Source organism: Lagopus muta, chromosome 5 (genome assembly GCF_023343835.1).
Source record: "Lagopus muta isolate bLagMut1 chromosome 5, bLagMut1 primary, whole genome shotgun sequence".
In the NCBI taxonomy this organism is placed as follows: Eukaryota; Metazoa; Chordata; class Aves; order Galliformes; family Phasianidae; genus Lagopus; species Lagopus muta.
Window position 1 is genome coordinate 26,377,540 of NC_064437.1, and position 18,665 is coordinate 26,396,204.

General features: G+C 47.4%; 2 protein-coding genes across 12 annotated transcripts in view; both read left to right on the forward strand.

Annotated features, from left to right (window-relative positions):
- The window catches only part of RC3H1 (ring finger and CCCH-type domains 1), a 56,074-nt gene extending 47,842 nt beyond the window's left edge, over window positions 1–8,232 (forward strand). For 8 of the 11 annotated variants that reach the window (XM_048944148.1, XM_048944154.1, XM_048944158.1 and 5 more), the window contains one exon: window positions 730–8,232. In XM_048944148.1, the coding sequence (XP_048800105.1) occupies window positions 730–883 (154 nt within the window). In that variant the 3' untranslated portion in view covers window positions 884–8,232. The remainder of the gene's footprint in view (window positions 1–729) is intronic. The other 3 variants (XM_048944150.1, XM_048944153.1, XM_048944157.1) reach the window with 1 other exon arrangement.
- Window positions 8,233–10,904: 2,672 nt separating this feature from the next.
- Window positions 10,905–17,966, forward strand: SERPINC1 (serpin family C member 1). Its single transcript, XM_048944179.1, has 7 exons — window positions 10,905–11,018; window positions 14,317–14,698; window positions 15,761–15,976; window positions 16,244–16,381; window positions 16,471–16,864; window positions 17,169–17,233; window positions 17,460–17,966. The coding sequence occupies exons 2-7, from the start codon at window positions 14,318–14,320 to the stop codon at window positions 17,631–17,633; spliced, it is 1,368 nt and encodes a 455-aa protein (XP_048800136.1). The 5' UTR covers window positions 10,905–11,018; window position 14,317; the 3' UTR covers window positions 17,634–17,966.
- The last annotated feature ends 699 nt before the right edge of the window (window positions 17,967–18,665 follow it).

Here is an 18,665-nt window from a genome sequence, read left to right on the forward strand (position 1 = left end):
GTGTAGGATAGTACATAGCTTTGAAACCAAGTTCATTTTTATTAGAAGGCAATAATTTTTAATGTAGATTCTAGAATTAGTTTGATACTCAGTTGAAATAAGTTGTTGGCTGGCAGTGCTGGGGAATCTACAGTTTTCATTGGCTGCAAGTATGTGCAGATACTCAGATGTTATCAGAAAAGCTCAAATGCTGCAGATGCGTCATTAGTCAAGACTATGGTACTTCATGCAAGTGGTTTGGAATCTGCATATTTATTCAGAAAACGCATCCTTTTCAATAGTTTATGAAAGTCCACACTTCTTATATCCACTCTTAGCTCTCCTTTGCACCGTTAGACTGAGTCTTCCAAAGGGGAAACTGTTTCAGTTGCTATTTTAGTACAAAACCCTGAAAGTAATGAAACAGAAACAACTTCCATACATCCATGCATGTTAAATATTCTGGAATAAATGTGTGTATCATGCAGAACTTATCTAGAATACTAAAGGCATTTGGTTTTGTTTGTTTTCGTAAAATCTTATGTCTTCCTGATGAGATCTGAAGTGTAGCAGACAGCCCATTCGTTGTACGTGGTTTGTGGTTACACATGTTCAGAACTGCTTATTGAGGTGATGCAGCAAGTATTGAAATCCTTTCGCTTAAACTTTCAAAGCTCAATAATTACTCCTCTTCATCTCATCCCCTTTCTCCTCTTCATCTCATCCCCTTTCTCCTCACAACCTTTCCAGCAGCGATGTTCCAAATGGATCAGCCTTGACACAAGAAAACATCAGCCTCCTGTCAAACAAGGCAGCATCTCTCAGCCTGTCAGAGGACCCGGAGGGAGGAGGAGACAGCCAAGACTCCCAGAGAATGGGTGTTACACCCACATCTGCTCCATGAAGAGAGGCCAGCGTACCCCAGAGTTCCTTTTGCTGGGGTGTTGGTAGCTTCCGTCACGTTTTATTCCAGGAGTGATTGGAGAAACCCAGGAGCAACAGCCGTAGCAGAGCAGCAGGTCCAGAGGCAATGTGCACAAACACAAATACTAGAAACAAATCCTGCACATAGTTCACATTAACGCATTTTTTAATTAAAAAAAAATGAAAATTAGCAGTATCTGCAAGCAATTCAAATTAAATTTGTTTTTGTTCTGTGAATGAACTTTATTTTAATAACTTCGGACGCCTTGGGTCCCAGGGCTTAAAAAAATAAGATATTATATATATACTCTGTTTGATTAATTGTATGATCTTAATGAAGTAGGTTTTTTCTTTTTTTTTTTTTTTTGGTATTATTACATACCCAGTGCGTAATTCCTTATCACTTCTATTTCTCAACAAATATAACAACCTGGCCATTTCCTTTGTATGATTTAAAGGTAAACAGGGAATGTGGGCTGTAGAGTAGCTCTGGAATGCAGTGTCAGAAGATGTGCAGCGAATTAAATTCATAGAACAGTTTCTTCCCTTGTTTGTAGGAACTGAGCCCAACTTTTTCTTGTTTAAGTAATTTTAAGTTTAAATATGACAAAATCTTTTTCTGTGCAACAGATGCAGACCAAATGTAAGCTTGTGCACAGCGTGTGTGATCAGAACAGGAACAAACGATATGTCCAACATTCAGTACTTTTATTTGAAGATTGCTGTCCTGGTGGGGTTTTTTGTGGTGGAGTTCAGCAGAATGCAGGCAGCTGAGGCTCACAGTAGAGAGACTGAACTATCCAGTCAGGGTTGTGCAGCATTAGTGAGGCAAGGTCTCTAGAAATAGCAAGCAGGAAGAATATAAGGCTGTGCAGTTGCTTGGAAGGATGTTAACTGGAGGTGAACTGTTGGCCTGTACTTGGTCACCCAGTGTTAGGTTGGTTTTGCTTGGTTGTTTTTCCCACTCTCGTTACGCTTTTAAAATAAGCAAAGTGCATACAGTGAGGTTAATGCAGAGGGACTCATTAACCTCTCTGCTTTCTGAAACAGGTCTTTTGTGTGCACTTCCCTCTCAGCAATCCTTGCCTTTGTTATTTCTTCATTGTTACTTTATTATTAAACATATAATAATTTCTTCTATGACCTGATTATTTTTTTCTGTTCAGTGGCACATCAGGTATTTAATTGTGATGCCGTTTTGAGTGCCTTTCACTGACAGAGATGGTCATCTTTGGTTTGCGCACATCAGCAATGGTCATATCTCAAAAACAGAGGAGAATTGTTTGTTCTCTTGTAAAGTTCCCATTGTTTAGGTTCTGTGTGTCACAGACCTCGGAATCAATTTCTGGTTTGTCTGTCGCTGCTGCCCTGAATCCTTCCCAGATGCCTATTTAGAGGAGAAAAGCTGCATCAAAAATTCCACTTCAGGTGCAGCACTGATCCTATCAGTCATAGTGGAAAGTAAATTTGGTTTGAGACCTAGCGTGCTGCTTCTAGTAGATGCTTTGTAAGCGTGAGTTGGAGGAACCGTGAGCCTTTCTAGATCTGTTTTCTTTAAAGAAACAAGGGACTTGTTCTTGCTGCACATTTTTTGACTTTGTTGGCGTGCGCTAGGGTGAGACCCTGCATATGAAGAACTTCATAGAGGTTGATTTTTGAAGTGCTGCTCCCTCTGCACCTTCTTGGCCTGTTATTTTCTTTCTGGGTTAGACTACTAAATCAGAAAGCACTGGTTATGTAATAAATTACTGCATTGCTTTGGTTGGGTAAAGCAAGAGTTAATAATTTTCTTGTTTGTTTGTTTGTTTTTTCCTTAACTTTAACTCCTGCTGAGGTCATAGCAACCTTGGGCTAAGCTTTGCATTCATCATACTGTTAAATAAAACAAAATATGGGGGGTGGGAGGGGATACAGTCCCACTATTGCCTACCAGTAGGAGAGTCCAAACAGAAGACTCTTTTGAGTAGCAATTATTTAATTTGCCCAGTCAAGGCACCGCGTTTGTATACTATTTCACATTGAATTTGATTATGCCCTACAGACCTGGCTGGTCAAGGATTTGATACACATATTGGCTTGGGATTCGAGCTTTCTTTTTTATTTAAATAAAAATTTATATATAAATATATATATATACATATATACGTAGTTATATCTGTATATATATTGGGTATGTTTTAAGAATTTTTTCGCATGAGCGCAGCTGTTGTGATCAGATATCTGGGAGGTAGAAGCACTGAGTGAAAATAAAGGCATTTTTCAGCACACACCCATGTATCTCCATATCTTCACGCATATTTATTTTGCTCTTAGTTGAGCTTTAGCCTTTTAACTGCTAGCGGTAGTTTTAAAGCATGCTTTTATTTTTTAAACCCCTCTTAACTTTTGGCAAAGAATCATCTTGGCGCTGCAACTTTGCCAGCCCCCATCCATCCGCATCTCCTACTTGAAGCCTAGCAGCACAGCCGTTCCCTTGGCACTGAGCAGAGCGAGGCTGATGCAGTTTAGAGCCTGGTAGGTCTGTTTCCTCCCTTCTCTGCTCTGAGCGTGGTGAGGAGCTACAGGTTCCTGGCAGCGTGCTTGGCAGCCAGCTGACGCAGCACGGCGCTGTGTCCTCCCATTCTCGAGCGCAGAGCTCCACCATCAGGTCAGCCTGCTCTTCCTTGGTTTTAATTAGTGTACTTCTTCCTGCTGAGTCTTTATCAGCGCAGGGAGCTCGTTTTTGTTGAGATAATTAGTGCAATATTCTCACCTAGGAGGACAAGCCCAGAAGGTATCTTCTGTTTACTGCAATATTTTTTTAATGTGAACTGAATTCTCAAAAACGGTTATGATTGGAACTACAGATTCCTTTTCAACACTAGTAAGAAAATCTGGAGGAGCAGAGAACTTTGTTTTACCTTTTATTGCTTCTGCCAGCTAGTTTCCTTTCCACGTTAGGAATCGCTCCCTCTTTCCTCTTTGCTTTTGCTCCTTGGAGGTTAGCATTAAATCTTTCAGATTGCCTCTGCTGGCCTACATATAGCAAATGCTTCCAAAACATGGATTAGAAAGGAGAGCTTACTCTTGTTGCTTCTCCTGTGTCCTGCTCTCCGTGCTGTACTTTGTGCGTGGTGTCCTTGTTGTGATCAATGTGTCCAGGTGAATGGCCTCTTTGCCCAGTATTATAGTTTGGCTTGTTAAATAGTTTGTTTAATATCTACCAGCAATATTGATTTTCGTTATTTCCCCCCTCCTCTCGCCCTTTCCTTGTTTCTCTGGAAAAGCTTAGTTGATGAGACAGTCAAACAGCCATGTATGGTGCATGTGTTTAATTCTTTCTGAAAGCAGCACCTAAAATGTTCACTTTTTATGAAAAAAACTGGGAGAGCAGGTAGTTATACATGCAGTGAAGGCACTGACAGTTGCAGTATGTAACCAGAGAGTGACAATTCCTGGAGCAACCCTATACCGCATCATGGCCCCAGTTGTACAGGAATACGTGTGCACCTGCATGAAGCTGGTCTGATCTGTAAAGCAGTTCAGTCCTCCTACTAAAGCAAGAGGGAATAGTATTACAGTGGTGTTAAGAGCATCGTTTCGTAGGTAGGTTGGATTTTCTCCTGCAATAGACACCTTTGGACACTTGTTGATACCCGAGTTTCAGCTTCAGCATGGACAACCCTCCCTCTCCCCCTAAGAATGGGAAGCTTCAGGTGGTAGGTTAAGCTTCAGTGTGTCAGTGATTCAGCCAGTGTAGAAGTGATGTTGGTTTATTCTGTACCATCAGTATCTTTCTTCTCTTAGAAACATCACTGCATCCTTTCCTACGCCCTAGTTCTCTATATAGGAGAAATCTATACTTAGTTGCCCCTTTTGTATGTTACTGTATCCTGTCCCATTTTAGAACAGCACCTTTTTCCTTACTATCAGAGCACCTTTCAAAACTCGGAGTACTGTTGTCCCCTTCTTTCCCTCAATTTCTTTTCTGTCTTGTTTCCTTCGAGCCTTCTTCTCTGCCTCTTGTCCATACCTTCCTTTCTTTCCTTCTTGGCTTGCCCATTCACCCTCCCTGATTGTGTAACAGTGACAGCTTGCTGCCTCAAAACAGAGCATTCAAATGAATTCGCTTAGCCAATAACTTCTGTGAAGTTGCCTTTTCTAATGGTGTTATTACTCAGTGATGCACAAATGTGATATTGCCCCTACTGGTAGGCAAACGAGGGATCTGTATAAACATGGTAAACTGCTGTTTTTCTTTAAAGGAGAGCCAAAGACTTGTGCTTTACACTTTTTTTTTTCCTGGTGTAGCCATTTGATTGTCAAATCTTTGTAGGGTTCTGTGAGTTGACTGTATTATCCTAACAGAAATTTTAAAATCTTCACAATTGTCAAGCCTTACCCATGCATTGTGTTGTGGAAAACCATTCCGTGTAGTCATACAAATTGCCATGTACTGAGATGTATCTGGGGTATTCTGACATGTTCTGTCTCCCGTGTGCCCTCCCAGCTGCTCGAGTGGCTCATTTAGAGAGGGAGAAGAAACAGAAATTTTGTATAATTGAAGAAGCCTTGTCTTAGTTTAAATTGACTTGAATACTGATTTGAATTATCTTTATTTGCAGTAAAAGATAAATCTGTGCTACAAACAGATTTATTGAGCTATTGAGCCCTTTGGAACTGAAAAGGTACATCAAACTAGCATTAAATTAGATGGATAAAAAGCAAACTCATACGACTACCTTGTCTCATGACAGCAAAAAAGGCAAAATCCTTTTGGAAAGGACTAGGAAGGAGGCTTTTCACTGATAAAAATAAAAGTTCACTTGCATTTCCCTGCCTAACTTAAATTCTTGCAGACTGTTACTCAGATTTTTGGGTTCAGAGAGAAATCTGTGAGGAGCCTAACTCCTTGCTGCCATTTCCACTTACAATCTGAACCATAACGAAGCAAACTGCAGGATGGTTTCCTGAAGGAGTGCAGTACAAACTACCTATTTCACGCCTACTTGTATGGTCCAACAAATTCAGAGCTAACAGTCAGGAGGCTCAGCAGCAGGAGTGCTGACTCACCTTCCCTGTTCTAAAGTGAGGAACGAAGAAAACCCGTATCAGCAGCGTGCAAGTGCTGTGTGTGTCCACGTGCAGATGGAGTATTTGTCGTCTTAGAATAGCTAGAAGGAACACAGAGCAAGGCTGGCTGTTTCTATGACTTCACTGCCATGTTCGGATTTGGTCGCCGTTCGTTTTTACAGAACATCACCTCCTACTCTGAGCTAAAAAAAAAATAATCAAGTGTCAGCAGCTTAACCTTTTGTATGACAGCAGATCAATTTCCCTGGATGAAAAAAAGAAGCAAAGTTCTTGAGTTGTTTAAAAAGGAGTTTAGACATGAATTAGAAAGACCATCTGCCTTGCTTGCATAAAGTCTGAATTTGAGGAGAGTGAGGTCAGACCTTGGTGCTAGAAGTTGGATGGCTGCTGCTTGCAGTACCCGAGCACGCAGTCTGCATAGCACAGATTGATCTTTCTCAGATCAAGCATAGCTTGGAATGTCAAACACTGCACTGGGGATTCTGTTCTCCACACTCAGCTGTTATCAAGTGCATTAACTCCTACTGAAAGGAGGAAGAAAGAGGCTGAAGAGTAAATCAGCTCAAGTTATGTAAGTAAACAGTTCAGGGGAACGTTATCCCAGCCGAGTCCTCTTACCTAGTTAATAAGTGGTCTTTACTCTTGTGTAGGAGGAAGCTCAGTGTTGTCATTGTCTGTGAGGCGCTTCTTGTGATGCAGGTAGGGTCTTGATTAGCAGGGAAAGGAGAACAAACTTAATACTGATTTATTTACTTTTTATGGCAAGAGTAACAGGGAGTGGTGGAAACTCTGAACGCTGTTGTAAGTTAAGAGGGTGCAGTTTTTTCTGAAAATTCCTAATAAAAAGAGCATGTGGGAATTTGGATTTTTCTGCATCCTCTTCTTTCTACATCAGAAACATCCCAGTCATTAGAAGCTTAAAAATCTGTGACCATAGTAATCAAAATTGGATGTCTTGTAGCTTAGTAACGTAAATAATTAACTATTTGTCCCAGTCAATCTTTGCAATTTCAGTGAGTTGGCGTATGATTTTAGTGCAGATTGCCAAGTGTTCAGCATTTTGGGCAGTTTAGGTGCCTGGCTGCATCCAGCACACAGTTGGATGTTTTCCTGCTCCAGGAAACAAGAGAGTTCTAGGAAAAATCAGCTTCAGGTGGAGGAAACACAGCCTTGAGAAAAACAGAAGTAACAGGTGGTGCAGTGTCTCTGAAAAAATAACAACACAACGCATTACAGGTAATGGGGTTACGTATGAAATGTGAATGGGAAAAAATATATGTGTAAGGAAAAAAAAAAAACAACCTTGTGGAGTATTTGATGTTTAAGAAATGATTTGCTTCCTTGTACTGTTAAATGGATTTATGGATAGTTCTGTGGCAGGCCGTACTCACAAGTCTTTGGCATCCGAACCAGATTGTGTACTGGATGAATCCCACAACTGGACGTGTGCACTGACCTCTTCATTTCCAGCTTTTCAAAATAAAACTTGGTAGCAGCACTTTAGAAATGTGTAAAGCAACAGAGTGGAAACCCTGTTTGCATCACAGCTGCTCCAGAGTTTACAGTTGGCCCCTTTTATCTGCAGCCCCTTCTGCAGGAAGCTGCTGTAACACAGGCAAACCCAGCACACCAAACGGCTTGGTTTTTCCAATTTTAAGGAGTTCCCGTTACCCCTTTGGCCTTTGCTTGCTGTGTAAGCAGCCTCTGTGCTAAGAGGAGCTTTCCTTGAAGTCAGCTTAGCAACTGTGCTGTAGCTTGATTATTTGCCCCGTTTTCTATACCCAGTAACATGGTGTCAGGAGCTCCTTCCTCATTGTAGCTGTTGCTATGGGGAGGAAGAGGTGGGGCAAAGCGCTCGTGAGAAGAGAGAGGAAGAGTTACAGGACGGTCAGTGCAACAGCTCCCAGCTCCTCTTGGAAATATCTGCTTCCAGTTGTGGGATTTCTCTATAGATGACTTTTTTTCTCTTGTTTTTGTAAGCCTAGGTGTTTGTTTGGTTTTTTTTTGATCTTGTTAGTTCTGTACCGGTCTCCCCGAGACATACTGCAGTCATTATCACCTTTTTGGGTGGAGTTTATTTTTTGGTTTGTTTGGTTTTTTAAATAACTTTTTAACATTGGTGCATATATGCTTGGGATAGAGCTCATGTAATTTTCCAATCGTATTGATTGTATGTGATTGTGCCCTGCAGAGGTATATTTAACAAAAAATAAAAAGGATAGTCTAGGTAATAAAGGAGACCATGAGATTTGTTGAGTCAGGTTATGAACTATTTCTTGAATTTATTTAGGATTTTGGATAAGTGAAATTCCTTGTCTGCTGTTCTCATAAGTCACTGCTAAACAAAGCGTCGTTATTCCCATGTGTTGAGCTGGTTCTTTTCTTGCTTTTTTCCTCCCCCTGTTTTTCTTTCTTTCCTGCTTCGCTTTCCCATTGAAAAATAATAATTCTTAAGCCTTATGTGGATGGCTGACTGTTGGAGTGATTTTGTGAATATGTGCTGTGTGTAACTATCGGGACGCTTTCAATAGAAGTAGAGATGAAGTAGAGCTTATGAGAAGAGTTCCATCAAGTGAATTCTTTGCAAGTTCAGGGGAAGCTGGAAGCCTTGTACACACACTGAGCCTGCAGGCACTGCAATACCTCTCCTTGAAGCATGAGGTACTTTCCTGCCTTTTGGGAAAACCCAGGTGACAAAAGGAGTAGAAGAGGTCGCTGTATCTGACTGCCTTTACTCCTGCAATAGACTTCTCATGGTGGGAAGAACAGCCTGCCAGGTATTGTGCTGCAGTAGGACGGAGCGGGCTGAAGGAGGCAAGAGGCAAGGGAGGTCCAGAGGTCTGAAAGTCAGTGTTTGTCTCCCTGTTTCTTTCTTAAAGTACAGAGCCTACGTGTCACTTGTGTTAAAGAGCAAGGAAGCGGAGACCTATTGCGTGTGCATGATGGTGACATAGAAAAAGCCTTATGTTGAAATGCTGTTTCCTTTCCTCTCTTTGCTTTGCTTTTCTCCCTGTTCAAGCTGGCTCAGCCTCACCTTGCTTTCACAGTGTCTGAGAGTCCTTTGAGTTGCAGATCCAACAAATGCTTGAACCGGTGGAAAGGTGGTGATTCACTACTTGGTCTGTAAATAGATGGAAGAGTCTACAAGGTCTTATCTGCTTTTCTGTCAGCATTTATATTAAATGATAAATTAATGGAGAACACTGAAATATCTGTCATTTTCTGTCTCGGATGAATGTGCATTCCTCTGGGTGTGCTGTCCTGATGGCGTATGGGTTCAGACCAAGGTGTTGGTTCTCCTTGGGCCTGGAGCATGAGAGATGCTGAATGGCAGAGAAGCAGCTGCTTCTGTGGGCTGTCTGTTCTCTGCCTGCCTGCAAGCCAGGTCGCTCCTTCCAACAAGAAAGAATGTTCAACATAACCCATTTTGCTAATTGACTGGAGGTCCAGCATGCAGTGAGCACCAAATGCTGTCCTCACTGCCTTTAGGGCAGTCACACAGCTGGCCTCTCACTGGGTCACTTGAGACATTCATTTCCTATAAAGAGAGTTGTGTTTGGTAAGCAATCATGTGGAAACTGGGTGTTTCTGCAGGCAATGGTTCCCTTTCTCATTTTCCCCACTGGTCTGAGGGCTCAAGGATGTTCAGGTACACTTAAAACCAGCTTGAACTTCTGCGGAAGTTTGCTTGAAAAAAAGAAAAAGAAAAAGGTGTGAATTGCTGCAGAGTCTGATCAAAGGAACTGAATGGGGAGCTTTGGGGAAACCTGCTGGTTTTTTTCCTCTGGCCTCCTCAGGGGTGGCTCTGCCCAGCCAGTGCTGAGCTGTTAGTTTGAGCTGAACCCGCAATAAATTGCCACTTACCTACTGCACTCAAGATGGGTATTTATCAGCTCCCCTGTGGAGTATGGCTTGGGCAGCTGATGGATCCCTTCAGCCCTATGCTGGGTTTGGGAATAAATACTTAGAGGAAGCCCCCAGCTTGCCATCTTCTTGCATTCTGCAATTAGCCTCGCCGCTAATAGGGCCACCATCATAAAGGAGTTGTTCCTTTGCTCTGTTTTAGACGTTCTGCCTCTGTTTGCAGTGAGTGCATAGCTGCAGTGCTGCTGTGCCTCATCACGCTGGTGAGCCTTCAATCCCGTAGCTTGAGCTGCGTGGGATGTGCAGAACACAGTGGGTGCCTGCCCCTGTTTCACGTGGCATAGAGCTACCCCTCAGCACTGGATGAAGAGCCCCTGCTTGGGTGCAGCACACTGCTGTGCTGGGAGCAGAGAACAGGCGATCCCTTCTGAAGGCTCCGGGGCTGTGAGCAGACCTTACCTCAGTGGTTACACCAGCACTGCTGGGAGCACTGTGAGCAGCACAGCTGAGCCCTTCCTTGCGGTGCGCTGCTCGCCTGGAGTTGCTGGGTGCTGCTCAAAGGGCACCGTGTGGCTTCTGTGCTCGCTTTGGACAAGGCAGCCCTGCTGGAGGATGGGTGAGAGCAAGAACGTGTGCGAGACTGACGTGTTGGGCACAGCCAGTTTCCAGGTGCTGCTTATGGCCCTGGGCTGTAACGCAGCCTTGCTTTGGAGGCCCTCCTCTGCAGCCTGGGAGCACAAGCGCTGCTCCTGAGAGCTGCGTTTTGCTGAGCAATGAGGTACCAGAGTGAGATTCACAGACACCTCAGGGGTTGGGATTTGGTGACCTCTGGAAAACTTTTTCACGAGCAGTTAATTTTTTTATTGGCAAGAAAGGAAGGCACCTTTGTGTGAAAGGAAGGCACCTTACGTTTGTAAGGGGTAGGTGGTCAAACTTTCCCTTGTCAGATTGAACTTTAAAACCTCTTTCAAGCCAAACATTGCTTTTTTGTTTTCCTGCTCTTTGTTTAACCTTCTGCAGCGGTCATCAGCCTTTGGCCCCAGCATCCTGCCCCCATCCTGCCCGCTGCTGGAGCCCAGTGTGGAGCTGCTCTGGGAGCCTAGGGCTTGAGCACTGCCTGTCCTCCTGGGGATCTGCATTTACATCCAGAACACAGGAGGCTGGAGGCACCAGGCCGGGTAAGAGAAACCACTTCTGCTAATGCTTTGTTTTTAACTGAATCACAGCTCCATTTTCGTATTGAAGGAACTCAGGCTGCTGCTGCTCTGGACGTGGGGCTTCTGCCCAGGACATGGGGAGCTTAGAACATCACAGTTCCCATCAAGGAGCAATTTGTGCCCAGCTCACTGATGGACTGTGCTTCATCTTATTTCTTTGTGGCGCTGCTTCATGCTGCGGCGACCGCTTTGTAGGCTGGGTTGTCCTGGGTGAGCACCAACCCTGGCCTGGCTGCGTAGGAGCAGCCCTGGTCTGCTCTGCACCGGTCTGGGGGAGGGGAGCAGTAGAGAAGGGTTTTCTGTTGATCTCTAATCAGGTTGAGCTGCTGGGCTCAGAGGAGTGCTGCAGGACTGCCAGGGCAGGTAGCAGGGCTGAGTGCAACGCTTGTTGTGGGATGAAGGCAAAGCTGTGGGGGGACACATGGGCTGTGCTGGATGCAGCCTGGCTGTGGGATTGGGGGTCCCCACATCTGTATGGAGCCCTCTGGTTTTTAGCTGAATCAGCAACTTGTTCCTTGGTTTTCTGTGCTTCTCACAGAGGTGACTGAAACAGGACGGCCAAGCCCTTCCCCCTCTGTGTGCTCTTCCTTGCCAGTAACCCTTCCCAGGCAGCCATTTGCTGCAATACTTTTGGACTCCCTCCAGCTGATGCGTGGAGTGTGGACAGTATGAAAGGGAGGCCCAAGGAGCTGCTGGGGGAGCAGGGCAGCTCCCAGCCAGTGGTGCAGCATGCAGCCCTGTGGGTCTTGTGTTCCTCTCCCGCCGTGTGTGTGTGCACTGGGTATGCTGGGGGGCTGGGATGGCCCAAGGAGCTGATACATCAGATTGAAGGGGCTAAGAGTGTGAAATCTCACATCCCCCCCCGAACGGATGGAATCTAAAGCCGGGACAAGCTGTGGGATATTCAGCACCAACCGCAGGGCATGCAGTGCAGTGGTGTGGGGCTGAGCTCCCTCCCCTGCAGGAGCTGGAAGTAGGGAACAGTGCCACTTCCTGCAGTGCTCCCAACTGCCAGAGTGCTTCTCTTCCTCCTGCCTGCCATGGTGCTTGCAGGGTCAGTCTATTTGACTTCCCACCCCTTTCAGGCTTTGCGTTCTGTGCTGCTGCAGCTGTTCCATGCATCTGTCCTTCATATTCTTGCAACAGGATGTTTGCTTTTACCACTCAGAGAGGCCGTGTTCTCAAGAGCAAGAGCATCTTGTGCACGTCCTCTTGCAGTGCTTGCTGCTGCACTAACAGTGTGCTGGAGAGGGCCCCCAAGGCTCGGTACAGCCCCAGTGCCAAATGAGGTAATTTCTGCTTTCATGGAAGAACTGCAGCCCAGATGAAGTCACAGACTGATCTGGGTTGGAAGATCATCCAGTCATTGCACAAGAGCACGGGCAGGGAGTTGTGAAAGAACCCAGAGCTCCATGCGTCACCCTGTGCTGCCCTGCTGGGTGCTGGCAGCTCCAGTGGTCGTTAAAAAAAACCTCCAGTTTTGCCACTGAAGGAGCAGCACAAGGTGGCTGCAGTGGTGGGCACATGGGGTCTTTCCCCATGCCTGCCTCCAGAGGAGCCATGGGGACATGAGCAAACCCATCGGGAGTTACACAGAGGACATCTCTAGGATGCAGTGTTTATCAGCCCTAGGGTGCCCAGTAATGTGCTGCTGGGGCTGGTGGGATGTGTATCCCCTGCTTGAGCTTCCTGCAGTAGATAGAACAGCGCAAGGCTGAGGTGGGCCTGAAAGCACAGCTAGAATCACAGAATCACAGAATTGTAGGGGTTGGAAGGGACCTCCAGAGATCATCGAGTCCAACCCCCCTGCCAAAGCAGGTTCCCTACACCAGGTCACACAGGTAGGCGTCCAGGCAGGTCTTGAACATCTCCAGAGAAGGAGACTCCACCACCTCCCTGGGCAGCCTGTTCCAGTGCTCCGTCACCTCACTGTAAAGAAGTTCTTGCGCATGTTTGTGCAGAACTTCCTATGCTCCAGTTTCCGGCCGTTTCCCCTTGTCCTGTCTCCACTCACCACTGAAAAGAGTCCGGCCTCGCCATTCTGCCCCCCACACCTTAGATATTTATAGACCTGGATCAGGTCCCCTCTCAGTCTCCTTTTCTCAAGGCTGAACAGACCCAGTTCACTCAGCCTTTCCTCATAGGAGAGATGCTCCAGGCCCTTCACCATCTTCATGGCCCTCCGCTGGACTCTTTCCAAGAGATCCCTGTCTTTTTTGTACTGGGGAGCCCAGAACTGGACGCAGTACTCCAGATGAGGTCTTACCAGGGCAGAGTAGAGGGGGAGGATCACCTCCTTTGACCTGCTGGCCACGCTCTTTTTAATGCACCCCAGTAAGCCATTGGCCTTTTTGGCCACAAGAGCACACTGCTGGCTCATGGCCAACCTGTCATCCACCAGGACACCCAGGTCCCTTTCCGCAGAGCTCCCCTCCAGCAGCTCATCCCCCAACCTGTACTGGTGCATGCAATTATTCCTCCTCAGATGCAAGACTCTGCACTTGCTTTTGTTAAACCTCATCCGGTTTTTTTCTGCCCAGCTCTCCAGCCTGTCCAGGTCTTGCTGAATGGCAGCCCAGCCTTCAGGCGTGTCAGCCAATCCTCCCAACTTCGTATCATCAGCAAACTTGCTGAGGGTGGCCATTATCCCCTCATCAAGGTCATTGATGAAGGTGTTGAACAAGACCGGACCCAGCACAGACCCCTGAGGAACACCGCTAGTTACAGGCCTCCAACCGGACTCTGCACCACCAACAAAATTGAAAGGGCAGAAGGATTTGAGGGAAGGAAGGAAACAGAGCTGGAGAAGGAGGTCTCCCCAGCAAAAAGGGAAGGAAACCATCCAAAGCACTGTGTCTGAGGGCGCTCCTCTGCTGAGCTTGGGGCACAGAGCTCTTCCCCAGGAGGGAGCAGGGCAGGGTCTGTACAAAGCAAAGATGTGAATGCAGTGCAGAGCGGACTTTGACGCCTTCCCCATAGAGTGATCAGAGCTTTGGTCTGTTTTTGCACCAGCTTGTTAGGTCTGCTTAAAAAAGGGCACCTGTGGCTCTAGGAAAGCACTATTTCCATTGTGCTATTCTAAAAGCAGAATGTGCTCAGAGGTGTGCTGCCCTGTTGGGGCTGTCCCGGTACATCCCATAGCTGCACTACAGGAGGGCAATGGGAGGAGGACCATGAGGGTCCCGATGCTCGCTGGGCTGGGGGCACTGGGAGCTCCCTGGGCAGGCGGGCACACACTCAGTAAACTCTCTGCTTCCAGGATGATGCATCTCTTCATGGTGTGTCTCTTTGGCCTCTGGGGCATGGCTGCTCCTGTACACTATGCCGTGGAAGACATTTGCACTGCGAAGCCCCGCGACATCCCAGTGAACCCCATCTGCATCTACCGCAACCCTGAGAAGAAGCCCCAGGAAAGCGAGGTGCTGGAGCCGGGGAAGAAGGGCAGGATCCCAGAGTTCACCAACCCCCGTGTCTGGGAGCTGTCCAGAGCCAACTCGCGCTTCGCCGTCGTCTTCTACAAGCACCTGGCCGACTCCAAGGACAACGAGGAGAACATCTTCCTGTCTCCCCTCAGCATTTCCACAGCCTTCGCCATGACCAAGCTCGGGGCGTGCGGTGACACCCTGCAGCAGCTCATGGAGGTCGGTGGCGTTTCCTCAGCCTTCCCTGTAGCTGCTACTGGGGCCTGGAAAGCTGCGAAGCTGGTGGTGCCAGCGGCTGCTGGGGGCTGCCTGGCCAGGGCAGCTGGCATGGGAGGGGATGCTTTTATTTAAGCAGCTGTCAGGTGGGACACAGGAGGCTGCTTGGGTCTCAGCTCATTTGGGTTCCAGCTCTGCAAGGAGCCACCAAAACTTTGAGGTGTGCCTTCCTCTGTGGGCAGCCCCTGCTGTGGGACAGGAACCCTTCTCTCCCTGGGCCGTGCTCCCAACACTCTCCTTTTCCCTACAGAAGGGCTGGTAACACCCACTTCTGCCTCTCATAGGAAGTGATGCCACAGATAATAAGCAATGTGCTATGGGATTTTCTGTGCCTGAAGCCCTGAGATGGATAGGAGCTGACAAATTGGAGCTGTCTTTCCAGCTGACAGCTAGGAACAGAATAGAAAAAAAATCACTGTGCTGCTGCAATCTACCCTCAAAACAATTGCCACATACTTGAAAATAGATAACGAGTAGCAGAATTACTCAACAGACCATGAGAATTACTCCTGGGAAGGAGCAGCCTTTGGCATTCTCACAGGATTAGAGCAAACCCTGCAAGTCCTCCCATGGCCTGCACTGACCCAAGAGCTGCATCTGGCCCCATCAGTGCCATGCCCACCTGGTGCAGGGCTCTCATGGGGAAAGGCCAGGCTGCTGTCGATTCAGGAAAGGGTCAGGTTGGATATCAGGAGTAGGTTCTGTGCCAGTGGGTGGTTGGCACTGGAACAGCCTCCCCAAGGCATTGGGCACAGCGCTAAGCTGCCGGAGTTCAAGAAGTGTCTGGATGATGCTGTTGGACGCAGGGTCTGAGTTTTGGGTGGTCCTTGTGTAGAGCCAGGAGTTGGTCCCAATGGTCCTTTTGAGTCCCTTCCAACTTGGGATATTCTGTGGTTCTGTTATTCTAAGACTGTGCCTTAGGGGATGAGTGGAGGGCAAGAGCTACATCACCACTTGCTGTTGGAGCCTGCTGATGGATTCCTTTTTCCTCTGTGGCCCCTCCAGGTCTTCCAGTTTGACACTATTTCAGAGAAGACGTCTGACCAGGTCCACTTCTTCTTTGCCAAGCTCAACTGCCGTCTTTACAAGAAAGCCAACAAGTCATCAGAGCTAGTATCAGCAAACCGTCTCTTTGGAGAGAAATCCTTGGTCTTCAATGAGACTTACCAGAACATTAGTGAAATAGTTTACGGAGCCAAACTCTGGCCGTTGAACTTCAAAGTGAGTTTGAACTGCTTGAGATTCCTGGTTTGTTTGTTTTTTTCCTCCCTGTCCTGCTTTTGCTGCATCCCCATCCCCTGCTGCAGGGAGTGCCACACTCAGCACAGGGAACACTGGTGAAGACAGGCAGCAGCTTCTCCTGTCCCAGCTCTGTAACCACAGTCACTTCCCAGCTTCTCCTTTCTAAACGGTGCTGTGCTGCACAGTGTCCTCCCTTGGGAGGTGTTTATAACCTTCCACTTAAGCTATTTTGGTCTCGTCCTTCAGGAGAAGCCAGAGCTTTCCAGGCAGATCATAAACGAGTGGGTAGCCAATAAGACAGAGAGGCGCATTACAGAAGTGATCCCAGAAAAAGGTATCGATGAGCTCACTGTCTTGGTCCTGGTCAACACCATTTATTTTAAGGTACGGCTAACAAAGCTGGAGAGCAGCCGATTTCCAAGGGGCAGCGACGTTGCTCATGTTTGCTTTTGTCCTCATCATCTCCCTGTCAGGGGCACTGGAAGTCACAGTTCCCAGCTCCAAACACGAGACTGGATTTATTTCACAAAGCCAACGGTGAGACCTGCAAAGTCCCCATCATGTACCAGGAGTCCAGGTTCCGCCATGCGTTCATCCAGGAGGACAAAGTCCAGGTGCTGGAGCTGCCTTACAAAGGGGACGACATCACCATGGTGCTGGTTTTGCCCAAAGCTGGCACGCCGCTGGTGGAGGTGGAGCGGGACCTGACATCGGACAAGCTGCAGGACTGGATCAACTCTATGAGGGAGGTCTCCCTTACTGTGTCCCTGCCACGCTTCCGCATCGAGGACAGCTTCAGCGTCAAGGAGAAACTGAGAAAAATGGGGCTGGAAGATCTCTTCAGTCCAGAAAACGCCAAGCTGCCAGGTGAGGTGTGAGGGTGGGGGCAACCTGCCTGCGAGGAAAAGAACACTGAGCACGTTTAAGTGATGCTGCACCACTGAGGGACTCGGCACTCAGCCCTCGCTCTGGGCACACAGCCCTGCCTAGCTCTGAGGGCACGGGAGTTGAGCAATCCACTGTGTGCAGTTGGTGGAGGATATCCTCGTTTTAGGGCAGATGTGCCTGCTGGGTTTCAGTGCTGTCCATGAAGGGAGGGACTGTTTTGCATCTCGAGCTCCTGTCTCAAAACATGGCTTTGATTTCCTTGTTTTGTTATTCTGGGTTTCAGGTATAGTTGCAGAGGGCCGTACAGACCTGTATGTATCTGAGGCTTTCCACAAAGCCTTCATTGAGGTAAGCTTCATTTTGTCCCAGGATGTGTTTTGCTTTTTGTTTTTTAAAAGCATGAAGCATAACAGGAAAAATGTAACAGACTGTGGCTCTAACACAGATTGTCTCCACAAGGATACACTGAAGCACAGTGCATCCTCGTGCTTCAAATTGGTGGGGAGGGATGTAGAGCCCTCTAAATGCTGCATAACGCCTGTGTCTTAATTCCTCCTCCTCTTCTGGTTGGTAGGTGAATGAAGAAGGCAGTGAGGCGTCAGCAGCGACATCTGTTCTTATCTCTGGCCGTTCCTTCCCCATGAACAGAATTATCTTTGAGGCCAACAGGCCCTTCTTGCTCTTCATCCGGGAAGCCGCCCTCAACACCATTATATTCATGGGCAGAATATCTGATCCTTGCTCCTAAAGGCTGTCCGAGCCTCACCTCTCCCCTCCCTGCCCCTGGGAAAGGGATGGTAGGACACTGCCATGCAACCCAGGTTGTGCTGGGGTGGCTGTATTACTGTTTGGTGCCAGCTGCAGGGAGGGGCTGTCCTTCTCCCGCTCCAACCCTCGTTCAAAGGAAGCTGATTTATTTTTTTTCTTAAATAATGGCACTGGTATTTTCATGGCAGCCATTCCAGTATCACTGGCATTCTTGCATCCGACCCCTCCTCCCTCTCAGGCATCAAACTGTAACTGATCCTCCAGTACGTTAAGGCCTATAGATCTGTATGGAATAAACTCATCTCTGAACGGACGCTTTTCACTAAGTCACTTCCTAGGCTTACCCTTCCCTTTCTCAATGAACATGCCCTTTCCCACACTCCTCAGTCGCAGCAGCAGCAGCCAAGCAACCAATGCTGGGCCAGGGCCATCTTCTGCAGCTCTGCAGCGTACAGCTGGTGGGTGGAGGAGCTGCCAAGCACCAGGGCTCTGCATGGCTGTTCAGGCTGTTTGTCTGAGTAATGAGCTTTAGACAAGCTCCGTCCTCTGAGAAATCTGCATTTACGGCCGGAGTTCAAAATAACAAAGGCGGTGAAAAGACACGGTCTTGTCCTGCTGTTGGTGCAAGTTCCAGAAGAGCTGAGCGCAGACTGCTGCTGACACCAGAGTGGGGGGCAGTCCCTGGGCTGCCATTTGCTCTGGATTTGGTAGGGCATCTGTGTGAGCTTTCTAGTAACGTTCCGGACTGTGGATGTTGAAGATGATGAGAAAGGAAGCAGCTGGGAAAGCTGGGCAGGCTCACCCCCATCACAGCCGCCCACGGTGTGCAGGTGCCCGGCCTGGCTGGGAGGAAACCCCGCTAGGCAGGAGCAGTCAGCTACAAGAGACAGGCACAGAGCTGAGTATTAAACCATTTAATTCTCAAACCACTCACATGCATAATGTTCTTTTACACCGTGTTAAAAGAAAGAAGAAAAATGCAATTTGTTTTTGATACAAACAGAAGTTCAAG